The following is a 16,232-nucleotide window of genomic DNA, read 5'->3' as shown; positions in this document are numbered from 1 at the left end:
TTTGTTATGTCTTTTCAACAAACACAGAAATCCGTCTGTGAACATCTTGACCTACAACTCTATGCAGATCAAACCACAACCAGTGTGTTTCAATAACGGGCTTAAAATTCAGCGCTGTTGGTGAACTCTAATTCTAACCCTGATCCTAATTTACTATTTGACCAAGAGGTTTATCAAGGGGCTTCTGTGAATTTTATTTCTCTTTGATGCCCTAAAGAATTTAGGGGTTATAAAACATGATACACACACACACACATACATAGGCACATAAAACAATTTCCAAATGTATACCCTATAAAATCAAGTTCTAACTTTAATATCATGAAATGAAAGCAGTATGAAGCAAAGTGGTCTTGAAGAAATCTTTTCAATCAATGATAGTACTTGATAATGTTTCTACAAAAAAAAATAAACATCTATTTTTTTGACCAAGTTCTGAGACTCTAATTATCAAAGTCCTAAAGAGATACAGACACATGGTTGGGGAAAATTTGTTCCTACACAGTTAAGAATTGTGTTTATTTCCAAAAAGATACTAACTTTATAAATAAAAAAGCACATAAATCAATAGAGAGGAATTTTAATAAAACAAAACGATATAAGAATAAACCTAATTTCTTCTAGAGACTTCAAAAACGTTCCTGAGGAACGTATGCAAAACATCTTTGTCTTCTAACCTCTAATGCGTCCTGGTGTATACGATCCAGTTCCTCTCCCACTTCTCCTAAAGAGAAAGACAGACATTAAGAGAAGTCTAAACCTCAAAAGGGAAAAATCCCAAGTCTCTTTGCCTCTTCTGATTGGGTTTAAAAAAACAGTTTTCTAATTGGAGCAGCATTTCAGAAGCAAACACTTCCAGGCTTGGTGTCTACATTTTACAGTCAGCAAGAAATACTGTTTATAATTTCACGGAAGGTAAAACATTTCACCAAGGGCAAACATTCATCACGCAATGAATCAACGACCAGTCACCTTTATCCCCATCCGCATGCAAATAGCTTCCCAATTTTCCTACTTGTCATTATATGTGACATTTAAACTCAGTTACTTTGGACCTACAACACTAGTTAACCCCAGGCAAGCTAAGATTCCAAACAAACCCTTGCTAATGTGTCAGAAACTCATAATTTCTTTCTTCCTTTCTGTTTAGTAAAGTCTTCCATAAACATATACCACATTCTGGGTAACAAAATGCTTCAGACTATACACTTTACCTCTGCATAAAAGCATAGCGTAACAATTGCTTCTTACTGGCAAACAAGGGATAAGTCTAATGAATTTAGGATGATTTTCCAGTTGGAGATTTTATTTTTTCCCTCTAATTGTTACAGCAAGGTAAAAGAAATAAAATTCAAATCAAACCAGTAGTCCACTTTTTTTCTTTAAACTATATCCAAGTCAAATGAACAAAAAGAGCTACTATTAATACTGCACAGTGGGATAAAATTATCTTCTTTACTGTATGTTAGTTGATCTCATCCCCATTGCATAGATAATTAAGAAAAAATTCTACCCACAAGATTTAAAGGACTGTAGACAGGACATCTAATTGCTAAGCAAATATTTAATTCCTTTAAAAAATTTAATGGATGTTAAATCCCACAGAAAAATACATTCAGAAAAATATGCCAAGTATAGAGAAAAATATATAGAATATAAACATATAAAAATCAAATATGTGTACTGTATTTGCTATAAATAAAAGTAAATTCTTAGTTTTTAAAAGAAGTATTAACAAATGAAATGAAATATGGTTTTCTCAACTTACCAATAATTTTTGAGACCTCTCAATGTATTACAATATTAAGCTATTATTCCAGCCTTATTGCAAATACTCCTCAAGTATAATTATGGCACCTATTCAGTCATTCTACTGCATACCTTTCACTGAGCACCTTTCATTTAAAATGCCTCTATTTCATACTTTTTATTTTAGGTGTTTTATGGTCACTTGATTATGAATCCTCCCTCCAGTCATCGCTGCTCTGATTGAAATCACTGAGGTTTACCTTTTTAGGTGCTGTGTGCGTGTGTACTAAGTTGCTTCAGTCACATCTGACTCTTTGAGACCCTTTGGGCTGTAGCCTGCCAGGCTTCTCTGTCCCTGGGATTCTCTAGGCAAGAATACAAGAGTGGGTTGCCATGCTCTCTTCCTGGAGATCTTCCCAACCCAGGTATCAAACCCGCATCTTTTAGGTCTTTCGTGTTGGCAGGTGGGTTCTTAACCATCAGCACCACCTGGGTTTTATGTGTTGATCACTACCAAACAAAAAACTATGCTATGGATATTTTTACTGAACACATAGGGCTCACCCACCCATGAACACTGCACAAGTCATTACATTCTTCTCTTTCCCCATTCTTACACTTTGGTCATTGGGCAAAAATGTCCATTTCTCCTGCTTCCACATAACAAAACTCACAGATTGGCTGTGACTCACTGTGGTACCAGTTGTGGCCAAGTTGGTCCAACAGCCATCAGGCTACTTGTAAGTTTACCAAATATCTGGTACAGGGGCAACAATATAATTTTATTTGTCCCTTAATGAAAACCTGAGGTCTTTTCTTTAGTTTAGCTACATATTTTTCCTTTAAAGGCATTTAAAAAACAGTAACAGCTATTTGAGAATCTAGGAAAACTATGGACACTTTTCTCAAAGCTATGAGCCCAGGCAGACCTTTTCCCCCAGCATGCATAACAAAATTTGGCTTCCAATTTAGGGCGAGCCATGTTATAATAGATGCTGTATCATTCAATGGCATCCTGAAATCTCACACAGCTCCCATTACAAATGACTATTTAAGCAATTTTATGTTGCTGACTGTCAGAGAGAGATGCTGGGCTTCAGCTGGAAAGGCACTGGATAAACCTCACCAAATAAAGTACAGTGATATATTTGACACTAGGAAAATAGAACATTATGAAGATGGGAAGATTTTATGATTTTTTTTTCATCCCAGCTGGAAAAATTAATCACACTGGGGATATCTTTAGAATCCAATCAAAATTTCCAGTAGGAAGGAGTTGCAGATACAGGAGGAAAGCTCATCATTTATTGCCCAACCCAACTCAAGGTCCTACCTAATGATCTATGTCCTAAAAGGAAAGTCAGATTCACAGGCAAAAATTGTTAAAGATGGAAAACTGTTTCCACAAACAGTTTTATGAACTGGCAGCATCATACTCATTGTGTAATCTGAAGGTCTTAAAAGAAAATGAATAACAAAAATCCGATCCCACAACTCCATTCCCATCTCCTGCCAAACCTTCTCCCATCATATCTTCATTTCTGTAGGCCAAGCAATTCTATCCTTCTAATATTTTCTTATCACAGGGCTAGGCATAGAGCATTAAATTTAAACTATACATCTCTGGCATGTAAAAAACTTAAGCACTAAACATCTCAATCTTTTAAGATGAAAGGTAAGAAGTAACTATTCACATGTCCATATATCAAAAAAGTATCAAAATAGAGAGGAGTATGAAATAGATATGAAAGAGCTAAGTGTTCCTCACTAAAACAATGAATAAAATTATTATGTCATAAGCTTATTGACTAAATTTATTGTATGTGGGGAAGTAATAATTATCTCCACAGAGTGAGAAAACCCTAAGTGGTTTGTGTTTTCTGTTTCTTTTCAGTGACTTTATTCTGGCGTGATAATGGTACAGATGACAACCAGCTAACCAGTGGGGCCAACCCCATTCACATTCACCCTGAGCCCCGCACCCAGATAGGCAAGAGGGCAGCCCCAGGAGAGTGGGAAGGCTTAGACTGTAGGAATATGCTATAGAGTTGGCTTTGAGGTTTTGCAACCTTGGTTTGGGATTATTTATAGTAAGACTAGGGTCCCATAGCTATTAGAAAATTTTTAAAAGTCAGTTTATTTTCTATCACACTGATGTTTTAATAAAACATTGTTTTGTTTTCCTTATCTGTAAAATGAAAAGGTTGGACTACATGACTGCTAGCACTAAATGCTGGCAGATGTCCCTAAGAATGTATTTTGGGGAACATGCAAAAGAGGACCTTGCAGCTAGAATGTAAAGGTCATATTTCAAAAATGCAGTACATGAGCAGAGTAATTCAGTCACTGTAATGACTTATTAACCTTGATTGCTGCCATGATTACAGTGTCATCTGAACTGGGGCATCAACTTCAGAATACACACTCTTTTCAAGTGCACATGGAACCATCTCCAGGGTAGAGTGCATGCTAGGAAACATAACAAGTCTCAGTAAATTTAAGAAGGCTGAAATCATGTCGAGTCTTTTCTGAAAACAAGAGCATGAGACTAGAAGTCAAGTACAAGAAAAAAACCATTAAAAAACATAAACACGTGGAGGTTAAACAGTACCCTACTATACAACAGTGGGTCACTGAAGAAATCAAAAAGGAAATACAAAATACCTGGAGAAAAATGAAAATGGAAACATAAGGATTAAAAAATTATGGGACCCAGTAAAAACAGTTCTAAGATGAAAGTCTATAGTGAATACAAGCCTACCATAGGAAAAAAAATCTCAAATAAGCAACCTCACCTTACACTTACATCAGCTAAAGAAGGAAGAACAAACGAAACCCAAAGTTAGTAGGAGGAAAGAAATCATAAAGATCAGAGCAGAAATAAATGAAATAGAGACTTAAATAACAACAGAAAAATCAATGAAACTAAGCTGGTTCATCAAAAAGATAAACAACGTTAATAAACTTTTAGTCAAACTCATCAGAAAAAAAAGAGTGGGAGGGCTCAAATCAATCAAATCAGAAATAAAAGAAGTTACAGCTTTTAAAATACAAAAGATCATAAGAGATTACTGCAAATAATTATATGCCAATAATATGGAAAACCTAAAAGAAATGAATAAATTTCCCAGAAACATACAATCTTTAAAGACTGAAACAGGAATATAGAATATGAGCAGACCAGCAACCAATAATGAAACTGAATCAGTAATAAACACAACTCTCAACAAAAAGTCTAGGACCAGATGGCTTCATAGGTAAAGTCTACCAAACATTTAAAGAAGAGTTAACACCTATGCTTCTCAAACTATTCCAAAGAGAAAGGAATGTTTCTAAACTCATTCCATGTATCATCACCCTGACACAAAACCAACAGAGACCACAAAAAAAAGAAAAGAAAAGAAAATTACAGGCCAATATCCCTGGTGAACATAGAAGAAAATTTCTTCAACAACATATTATCAAAGAAAAATCAACAGTGAAATGATCATTCATCAAGATCAAGTGAACTTTATTGCAGGAATGCAAGATGGTTCAATATCCACAAGTCAATCAATGTGATACATCACATTAACAAACTAAAGAATAAAAACCATATAGTTATCTTGTTGAATGCATAAAAAGCTTTTGACAAAATTCAGTATTCATTTACGATTAAAAAAAATTCAACAAAGTGGGTATAGAGGCACTATACTTCAACATAACACAGTACGTCCCCTACTTGCGAACCTTCTAGTTGTGAACTTTCAAAGATTGCAAACCTGTGTTTGCATGTCCAGTCATGTAAGTTACTTCATGTCTGGCACACACTGTCACGTGTGTGCATCCTCTACAAGTGGTTGTGCTTTTGTGTACGTCACTGGACAGGACTGCATGCAGTGCAGGACAGTATCTTTATTTCAAGCTCAGGATGTCCAGAAGCAAAAGGGAAGACAGAATTGAATCCAGCAAGGAATCAGAACCTGTGCCATCCATGTCAGGCACGAGTGAAATCACAACTTGCCCTCCATCTCCTACTGCAGAGGACCCTTAGCTCTACCATCTCCCACCTCCTATCCCTCCTCCAGGCAGTAACTCTTCTTGCCTGTTCACTTGATCCCAGCCCCTGTATGCCAGCTGTTGTACTATACAACTGTACTTTATGCAAGGTACTGTATGGTAAGATTAAAAACATTTATTTTTTATGTTTATTTTTCATGTATTATTTGTGCTATGTATTATTATTGTAGTGCAATAGGTTTATAATACTTTTCACACAAGTCACTTTTTATTATAAAAAGTATTATAAACCTATTACACTACAGTAGTATATAGCCGAGAAAGAAGAATACCACAATATCTCACTTCTATGGGGAATCTAAAAGACACAACATTCAAACAAGACAAACTGAAAACAGATTCAGATACAGAGAATAAAGGGATAGCTTCGAGAAGGGAGGTGAGTAAGGAAGTAGGTAAAATAGATAAACGGGATTAAGAGATAAAAGCCTCCGTCAGTAGAATTCAGTCGCTCAGTTGTCTGACTCTTTGCAACCAGGCTTCCCTGTCCTTCACCAACTCCTGGAGCTTGCTCAAACTCATGTCCATCAAGCCGATGATGCCATCCAACCGTCTCATATTCTGTATTCCCCCTCTCCTCCTGCCTTCAATCTTTCCCAGCATCAGGGTCTTTTATAAGGAGTCAATTCTTCATATCAGGTGGCCAAAGTATTAGAGTTTCATCTTCAGCATCAGTCCTTCCAATGAATATTCAGGACTGATTTCCTTTGGGATTGACTGGTTGGATCTCCTTGCAATCCAAGAGACTCTCAAGAGTTTTCTCCAACACCACAGTTCAAAAGCATCAATTCTTCAGCACTCAGCTTTCTTTATAGTCCAACTCTCACATCCATACATGACTACTGGAAAAACCATAGCTTTGACTAGATGGACCTGTGTCAGCAAAGTAATGTCTCTGCTTTTTAATATGCTGTCTAGGTTAGTCATAGCTTTTCTTCCAAGAAGTAAGCGTCATTTAATTTCATAGCTGCAGTCACCATCTGCAGTGACTTTGAAGCCCAATAAAATAAAGTCTGTCACTGTTTCCATTGTTTCCCCATCTATTTGCCATGAAGTGATGGGACCAGATGCCATGATCTTAGTTTTTTGAATGTTGAGTTTTAAACCAGCTTTTTCAAGCTGGCTGATCTATTGTATACGCTTCAGTTATAAAATAGATAAGACATGGGGATGTACTACATAGCATAAGTAATATGGTCAATAATATTATAATAACTTTCTAAGGGGTAATACAGATATTAGACTTATCATGGTGATCATTTCCTAACATATGCAAATGTCAACTGATTATGTAGCAGACTTGAAACTAACATACTACTGCACATTAATTATCTTTCAATTTAAAAATAATAAATAAATAAACGGGAGCTTCAAAAGATTTCTGGGATCATCTAGGGTACATCTTGAGAGTCCCTTGGACAGCAAGGAGATCCAACCAGTCCATCCTAAAGGAGATCAGTCCTGGGTGTTCATTGGAAGGACTGATGTTGAAGCTGAAACTCCAATACTTTGGCCACCTGATGCGAAGAGCTGATTCATTTGAAAAGACCCTGATGCTGGGAAAGATTGAGGGCAGGAGGAGAAGGGGATGACAGAGGATGAGATAGTTGGATGGCATCACCGACTCAATGGGCATGAATTTGGGTAAACTGCAGGAGTTGATGATAGACAGGGAGGCCTGGCGTGCTGTGGTTCATGGGGTCACAAAGGGTCAGATATGACTGAGCAACTGAACTGAGCTGAGGGTACACCTCCCATTTTATAGATAAGGAAGCTGAGGTCCAGAGAGCTGACATTTATACCAACAAGGACATTATTTAGGGCTTTTTTCATAGCCTGTGATACATGAAATTGAATGCACCAACAATAACAACAATGAATAAAAATGAGAAAAGCTGGAAGGTGAAAACTTTTATCAAACCTTTAAAGCAAGAAAGTTTAAAAGAAAATGGATTCTTTAAACTAAGAAATAATTACAAGTGCCACATACATTTTTGCAGTAAGCTACAATCTAGTTCATTATTTTCCTACAAAAAAAAGAAAACACATTGTGTGATGTGTGTATAATAACCTCGTTCTTCACTTTACAGGAAACAAAAGAGAAAGTTTTAACAAAAGGTGTAATTCATTATTTCCAGACTCTAGGAATTAAAATAGAACAATAAAACAGGACAACAAATCAAACATCTTTATGTTCTACTGTCACTGCTATAACAAAAAAACAAGTATTCCAAGAATATGATTTTTCTCCTAAGCATCTTATAACTGAATTAAGAGGAATTTACCTTAGTAAATACATCATGAATCCAAACTCCAGTGAAACAAGCAAGAATTTTACTGCAAAACTCTAAAAGCTAAATTATCTCAAGTTTATAGGTAAAACGAATAGATTCTATACTGCTTGCCTCTCATCAAACACTATAAATGTAACCACACAAGTCTTGCAGTGGCATGTAGGGCAGAATACCAAAGAAAGCTCACAGCAGAGTCTGAGGCAGCTGAAAGTTAATCACGTACAAAGCTCTTAAAAATTTAGGATCTGGCTCATTTAAAAACACACATTCTTTATAGACATTTTGAAATTTTATGATGAGAGTCTTGTCATCCAATCATTAAATTTTCAAGCCAAGAATTTCAAAAAGACAGAGAGAGGAAGAGAGTCAGAGTAGCATAAGGTGATAACCAAGTTGGAGAGACCAGCCCGACCTGCAGAAGCTCTGAAAGGCACCCTTCCTTCTGCCTCTTTCCTGAACACTGCCCTTTGTGCTTGGTCACTTCAGTCATGTCCAACTCTTTGCGACCCTATGGACTGTAGCTCGCCAGGCTCCTCCGTCCATGGGATTCTCCAGGCAAAAGTACTAGAGTGGGTTGCCAATTTTGCCCTTTACCATGTTTAAAAGTTTCACCTTCCCAATGGGGTTGATTTGCTCCATCAACCCACTGTGAAGAGAGCTTCACAATGGGTAGCCAACTTTGACTTCACTGTAGCCAACGAATCAGCTTGCATCTAAGTAGAACCTCCCCCAGCAAACGGGTAGAGGACTGACTGCATCACGTGCTGCTGGTGCCTGTTTAACGGAAGGACATGGGAAAAGAAATTCTTGGAGGAAATCTTCCAATCTTGGATCTCCAACTTTGAATCAAATATCTCCGTTGCAATGTGGATGGACCTAAAGATTGTGATGCTAATTGAAGTAAGGGAGACAGAGAAGGAGAAATATCATATGACATCCCTTATATGTGGAATCTAAAAAGAAATGAGACAAATGAACTTATTTACAAAACAGAAACAGACTTAAGGAAAGAACTTATGGTTGCCAGGGGGAATGTTAGGGGAAGGGATAGTTAAGGAATTTGGGACTGACATATACACATTGCTAGATTTAAAACAGATAACCAACAAGGAACTGGGGGCTTTTCTGGTGGCTCAGACAGTAAAGAATCTGCCTGCAATGCAGGAGACCTGGGTTTGATCCCTGAGTCAGGAAGATCGCCTGGAGAAGGGAATGGCAACCCACTCTGTATTCTTGCCTGGTGGATTCCATGGACAGAGAAGCTTGGCGGGCTACAGTCCATGGGGTAGCAAAGAGTCAGACACGACTAAGTGACTAACACTTTCACTTTCAACAAGGAACTACTGTACAGAACAGGGAACTCTGCTCAGTGTTACGTGGCAGCCTGGATGGGAGGGGAGTTTTGGGAGAGAATGGATACATGTATATGTATGGTTGAGTCCCTCTGCTGCCCACCTGAAACTATCCCAACATTCTTAATCAGCTATACCCCAATATAAAGTTAAAAGTTTTAAAACAACAACAACAAATATTTCAGCTGCAAGAGCTGAGTGCTGAAGGGGTTATTATAGGTAGAAGAATTCAGCAATCAGGTTAAAAATCTGGATTTCTCAGATCCTGTATCCTGCCCCAGTCTACAAAGCAATTCCCATCTATCATTGTCCAACTATTATTAATGTCTCTTGGATGTTAAAGCAGGTTTACAGAGGATTAAGGAGCCTAAAGTTACTATTATGCAATTTTAAAGTTTCTACAAGAGTTCAATGAATCTTCAAAGGGATATTTGAGTTGAGGAGGCAGAACAAGGGAAGCTAACATTAAATTAAAAAATGCTTAACTGCTTAGCAACGAGATAAGCATCTGCGTGATCTTCTTGAAGAAAGTCCTCAGGTCTAACGAACTTTGGAGGTCATGGCTTTGAAGCAAATATCTGACAAAGCCAGTGACCATTTGACTTGGCAACTTTTCTAGATGCTTTTCCATTTTGCCCTTAAGGAAAAGGCCTCATATCATCTTACTTCTTTTAATAAGGAAATTTCACATGGAACCTGTTTTAAATGGGGTGGCAAAGCAATCCTGGTTTACTGGGGAACTATGAAGCTTGAAAATGTACCTTTCTTCAAGTTGTGAGAACATTTTAGAATTTTAACCATTTTTTAGGATTCCTCCTTGGAACTTGGCTAGATTTTGCAGAGCTCTGCTGAATTTTATATTTATCCTCTCTTACCTCTAATCCTTTTAACTGCAATGTGTACAGTCTCAGCCTCAATAGTAATTATTCTTCTCCCCCATCTTTACCCTCATAAAAACCTCTGCAATATCCTTGCCTTTTATAATTGGCAGCAGCAACCTTTCCTAGTAAAAATCAATCCATCAATAACTTCCTTGATTGGAAGTTGTCCTTGTTTCTACATGGTTATCTGAAATTACCTATGCTGAAGTTTTTAGGGAATGGGCAGCCAATTAAAACAGAGTGGATGTTCACATTGATGAATCTGAATAACTATTATCTCCTGATATTCTAAGAGTGAACATATGAAAATCCTTCCAAAAAAGAAGCAAAGGAAACATGTATAAGCATGTTCTTAGTTAGAAAGGCAGCTCCTATGAGGGAATGGAAACCTATTCTCTTCTCTCTACTCCTCCAGGCTTCTTGCTAACAAAAGACAACTTTGCTGGTAGGAGGATGGAGCACCCACACTTCAGTAATGGAGCCCGCTGAGATGATGAGCCATCACTCCTCCGGGGAACCCCAGAAAAGCAGCTCCATCCTTCCTGAGCAGGCTGAGCAGAGGTTTGAGCTATGCATGAAGCTTAGCAACATCTCATATTGAAAATATCACTCCTTAATTAAAAAAAAAAAAAGAAAATGTCGTTCACACTCATAAATATATACATTAGCTACACAGAATAAAACCTGAATATCCTTACCTTGAGTATACCTTGAATATACGTATATTTTCGCAGATCAAATACTGGATAATGTTCAGCATTTTTAATATTACAAATCTCATTAATTGCACTTTTTTATTTTGCTACTAATTCATATAACTAGAGTACTATACTTAGATCAGAACTGAAACCACATCAAAGTTAGAAACTCTGGCATCCTGGCATGGATGCCAAGACTAAAAATTTCACAAAAGGTTAGAAACTGAGTAACTTTCACTTGCCAAGTTTTTGAAATTTGCAGCTTAAATAATTGACTTTATCCTGTCTATTTTTAGAACCAGAATACACAGCACAATGCCTGTGTACAACATACCCAGGTCAAAGGATGTCTAGCTCTGTGCCCTAACTATTCTTTCTTACTGGGAAAAATCAGCCAGTATTTGGTCTGAAACAAATTAATCAACATATATGAAAACACCAGTCTACCAAATCATTAGCTAGTAAATGAATAGATTATTAAATTTGAATCAAAATACATATACAGGTAACACAAAATAAATTTAACAGCATTGTCCCTGACTTAGAGAAGGTTACCATCTAAAACAGAAAATTTTGAACTTGACAGACTCATGAAGAATAAATTCTGCATTTAATTTATTTCAAATTAAGCCATAAAAGTGCTGGCATCAAGGTTTGAGGGCCCCCACACTATTTACCTGCAGATGACTTGGCCAATCTGTTGGCCATGGCACAAGCAAGGTTACTCAGGCCACAGTTCTCAAAATAATGTCATCCACTTCAGGGCAGGCCCTGCTGGACAAAGCTGAATTTCAAACCTGGCTCAGGAGACTGATGAACATCAATACATTCTAGTCAGTCGCATCTTACATTCCTAATCAGGCTTTTCAAAGGAATTCCCAAGGTAGCTGTGATTCACAGAATGGACAGAGAAAATGTAATTATGCTACTTTAAAACAAAATCAAAATGTCAAAGTATATATCTTGGCAGAAAAAAATATCTTTATGTAATTCCTTTGAAGCTTTTGGTGAGCAAAAGAAAATTTCTCAGTCGTGTAGATAAATGGACTAATATTCCTAACTGACAAATAACAAGTAGGTTACATGTGCTATAACCATCCTGTTTCTTATCAAGAGCAAAGCATTTTCAGAAATAACTGTATTTTAAAATAGCATCCAAATTGGCTTCTCCTTTGCTTAATGCTATATTTTTTCTAAATATTTGGTGGAAAGGCAGAGAGAGAGATATTGAGAGACAGCACAGGAGCAAGCAGGTATAAATGGTAATGCTTTTCTCTGTAGTCCCACTACCATTACTAAATGTAATTGAATGTATTAGCAGGTCTCTGTAGGGATGTGATATGCTAACACACTCTAATTTTCATTAGTTTCTCAAAACTGTCAGGTGAGGAATTTAAAATATGTACATGATAGAAATTAATAATGGCTGGTACTGAACAAAAGTATTAAACTGGTTTAAATGAATAAAAAAAAGCAGAAATTGCCTATGAAAAGGAAGATGGTTAAATCACACACAGGAATGCACTCAGATGACAGTCCCCTATCCATTTTCCTGAAACAGCTGCTGTGCCAAAGAGTAAGAATGAACACATAAGTCCTCATGTCCCCATCATGGTGAACAGCCTTGGATCCCACAGTGGGGTGCTTAAAGCTAAAACTGTTGATGAGATGGAGGGTTCCTTTTTCTTTTTCTAAAATGAAAAGCCATACAAGTGTCAGCTAAGACTTTTCAGTTAAACTGCACATTTTCAAGAGAACACTGTTGATTAAAAAAAAAAAAAAAAGCCAGCTTCGCTGAGATGTTCACACCTAGACATATCTGGGGAGGTATCAAAAATGGCAAAATAGCTTTCAAGTCCATCCTTTACATTCAATAGGCACATGAGGGTTTAAGTCCATCTAAATGCAGTATTTCATTCCAACCTTGAAATAACCCAAAGGACAATAGGTAGGTAATATTTTCTCCATTTTTCAGAGAGGAAGAGCTGTGGTTCAGAGAACTAAAGACATACTTGCCCGTGAAGACACACATTCACCAGGGATCTGGAGCTGAAATGAGTTGACTCCTTCAATGCAAGGTTGACAGAGACCCTTAGGTGCTAAGCTGAATATGGGGGGCACTCTTCATCCAGCCTAGACTTCCCCTGTTGTGGTGGAATTCCCTGTCTCTTAATACAATGAGGGCTTAGCAGATGAAGTCGTGCTGCCTGGAGTATCTCGGCAGGTCCCAGAGAATGGAGGCTGGCCAGTGTCTGGGCTTGTCTGTCCCAGATTTCAGCCTACTCCTGGCTGCTGCCACTTCTCTGCTGTTCTCACGTAGCTGGGGGATCACTTCCTGGGATGAGTGATTCTCACACACATTCTTCTCTTCACTCAAGTCAACATCTTTTCTAAAAAAAAATTTCCCTAAATCTTTTTTTTTTTTTCCATCTGAATTAAAGGTAGATTTAAAATTTGTCTGTTGAGCATGTCAGAACATTAGGCAGCAGCAGGAGACGCATGTGACTCGGGAGCTGTTCATCAAGGGTTTAGATCATACTGTGAATAATAGTATTTAACATCTGATAATGGTCTGCCACATGACTGACCTTTTATGAAGATTACTTGGTGCAGAAAGGCTGGACCTTCACACAGGTTTATCTGACCCCAGCGTCTAAATGCTTAGCCACTGGGCAACATCATGCCAGGCACTGGCCACAGGAAAAAAAATTGGTAAGAAGTGAGAGATGTAGGAATCCAATGACAGGTATCTTCTTTTTATGATCCAGGCCAAGAGACATAAAAAGAACAGAATGAGATTTCATATTTCATCCCTACGGTTTCATGCAGGTACCTCGATCATATGCTGATACAAATGAACACTTGGGAGATATCTCAATTTCTCAATTTTTACTTATGGCTTTCTAATTTCTAGATTTTTGGTGAGTGTGTCATCTCTGTTTACTAAAAACATGACAGTCAAACCTCACGAATGTGTACTTTTCTTGGTGTTCAGCAGAGTTTAATTCTCTTAGTTCTTACATACATTACTTTGCATTCTCAGAGTCCCCCAGCCTTTCTGGATTCTTTCAATCAGTCATAATATCCTCTCCTTGGAACTTCTAGAGCATAGACTTAGCTACTTGCTAGGGCACTGTCAGGCACTTTATCCTGTCTTCTAATAATGTTATGGACACATCATCTTTCCTGACTTTCCAAACACAAGACAATAAAGACTTTACTGGATGCATCTTTGTAAGCCCAACATCTGCTACAGTGACTGACACAAGGTAGACAAACAAATCAGCCTTGGTTAAATCAATTACTAACTGAATGAAACAAATAAATACTATTATAATACTCAATACTGCCACAGTAAGTCAGTGTAACTAACCATCTCACCCTGGTCATTTGCAACCTCAAGCATTTAGTCTCACGCTCTTAGATTTGCATAGTTAAGCTGATGTGGTGGGTTTCAGGTTGAGGGTTAGCTGGGGGTGATGCCAGACAGGTCTGCTCAGGTCTGCTCCATACATATTCATTTTAGGCCCTAGTCTTGAAGGGTCAGAGGCTATTTGGGCCTTCTCTTTCTGTGGTGGATGTATGGCGCATGAAAGTTCAGAGTGCAAGCACATTTAACGCCTCTGCTTAGGTCATGTCCCTTACCGTTCCATTGGCTGAAGCCAGTCACATAAGCCCCAATTAATGGAATGAGAAGCACATGCCATCTGCAGGGAGAGCAGGAGGGATGTGAATATTTACTGACAAGTACCCATAACTATGAAATTATTAGTTATTATACCGTAACTATGAAATCATCACCAAGTCAAAAAGGGACTGAAGCAGAAATTAGACTAAAAGGTTAGGAGCTGCAACTAGAAATTACTTTAAAATAGGCACGGATATCAGAGTCCCTCAAATCTAGTTAAAAACCCAGCCTCACTTTTCTCGTATGTATTAATAAAACTAAGGATATTAATAGGTCCTACCTCATAGAACTGTTAGGAAGACTAATAAAATTATCCATGTAAAATATTTTAGCGTAGCATTCTAAACACCAAGCAATAGTACTTTTCAATACATTTAAATATGCATTCAATAAGCATGATACTGCAGCTGATGGTGGTGGTGGTAACAGGGGTGACATGAGGGCGATGTCAATGATGGCAGCAGCGATGACAGTGACAAGTCACAGAAAATTTCAATTATTCCTGAATATGTACTAATTCCAACTGCAACAACTACATGATATTTACACAACTAAACAAACAAAGCAAAGCAAAATTTTGGCAGTTGTCTCTGCCCGTAAGCTGTGATGAACATTCTAAAATTTTGGCTCAACTCAAACTGCTCCTATGTGTCTACATGTATCTCTAATTGGCTACTCCCACTCTTTGAGTCCTATTTCCAAATCTCTCTGTGTCCATCTAAGGAGGTTTGTCCCTCTTCTTTATATTATTATTATTTTTTAATTTCTTACTCATTCAATCTACTATGTCAAAACATTTCTCTCATGGTCCCTTTTATATCTTTCCTTCATAACCTTCACTTTGTCAAAACTAAAAGAACAAACTCATTTCTTCCACATTTACTTCTATAGCATCAATTCAGTACTGAATTGGCACTGTGTTCACGACCAAGATAATCATGATGGTGTGATCACTCACCTAGAGCCAGACATCCTGGAATGTGAAGTCAACTGGGCCTTAGAAAGCATCACTACGAACAAAGCTAGTGGAGATGATGGAATTCCAGTTGAGCTATTTCAAATCCTGGAAGATGATGCTGTGAAAGTGCTGCACTCAATATGCCAGCAAATTTGGAAAACTCAGCAGTGGCCACAGGACTGGAAAAGGTCAGTTTTCATTCCAATCCCAAAGAAAGGCAATGCCAAACAATGCTCAAACTACCACACAATTGCACTCATCTCACACGCTAGGAAAGTAATGCTCAAAATTCTCCAAGCCAGGCTTCAGCAATATGTGAACTGGGAACTTCCAGATGTTCAAGCTGGTTTTAGAAAAGGCAGAGGAACTGGAGATCAAATTGCCAACATCTGCTGGATCATGGAAAAAGTAAGAGAGTTCCAGAAAAACATCTACTTCTGTTTTATTGACTATGCCAAAGCCTTTGACTGTGTGGATCACAATAAACTGTGGAAAATTCTGAAAGAGATGGGAATACCAGAACACGTGATCTGCCTCTTGAGAAATTTGTATG

General features: G+C 37.7%; 1 protein-coding gene across 3 annotated transcripts in view; it reads right to left on the bottom strand.

Annotated features, from left to right (window-relative positions):
• Positions 1–510: 510 nt before the first annotated feature.
• Positions 511–16,232, bottom strand: part of SAMD5 (sterile alpha motif domain containing 5) — a 146,329-nt gene continuing 130,607 nt past the window's right edge. The window contains exons 2-3 of one of the 3 annotated variants that reach the window (XR_008698394.1): positions 11,711–11,804; positions 511–724 (exon numbers count right to left, since the gene is read on the bottom strand). Coding sequence is in view for 1 of the 3 variants with exons in the window: in XM_055535903.1 (XP_055391878.1) it covers positions 680–724 (45 nt within the window). In the remaining 2 variants the exon portion in view is untranslated. Of the gene's footprint in view, positions 725–11,710; positions 11,918–16,232 lie in introns of those variants that run through there. The other 2 variants (XR_008698395.1, XM_055535903.1) reach the window with 2 other exon arrangements.

Source organism: Bubalus kerabau, chromosome 9 (genome assembly GCF_029407905.1).
Source record: "Bubalus kerabau isolate K-KA32 ecotype Philippines breed swamp buffalo chromosome 9, PCC_UOA_SB_1v2, whole genome shotgun sequence".
Taxonomy (NCBI): Eukaryota; Metazoa; Chordata; class Mammalia; order Artiodactyla; family Bovidae; genus Bubalus; species Bubalus kerabau.
The sequence above is the reverse complement of the archived record's forward strand: the minus strand, read 5'-3'. Positions and strand labels throughout refer to the sequence as shown.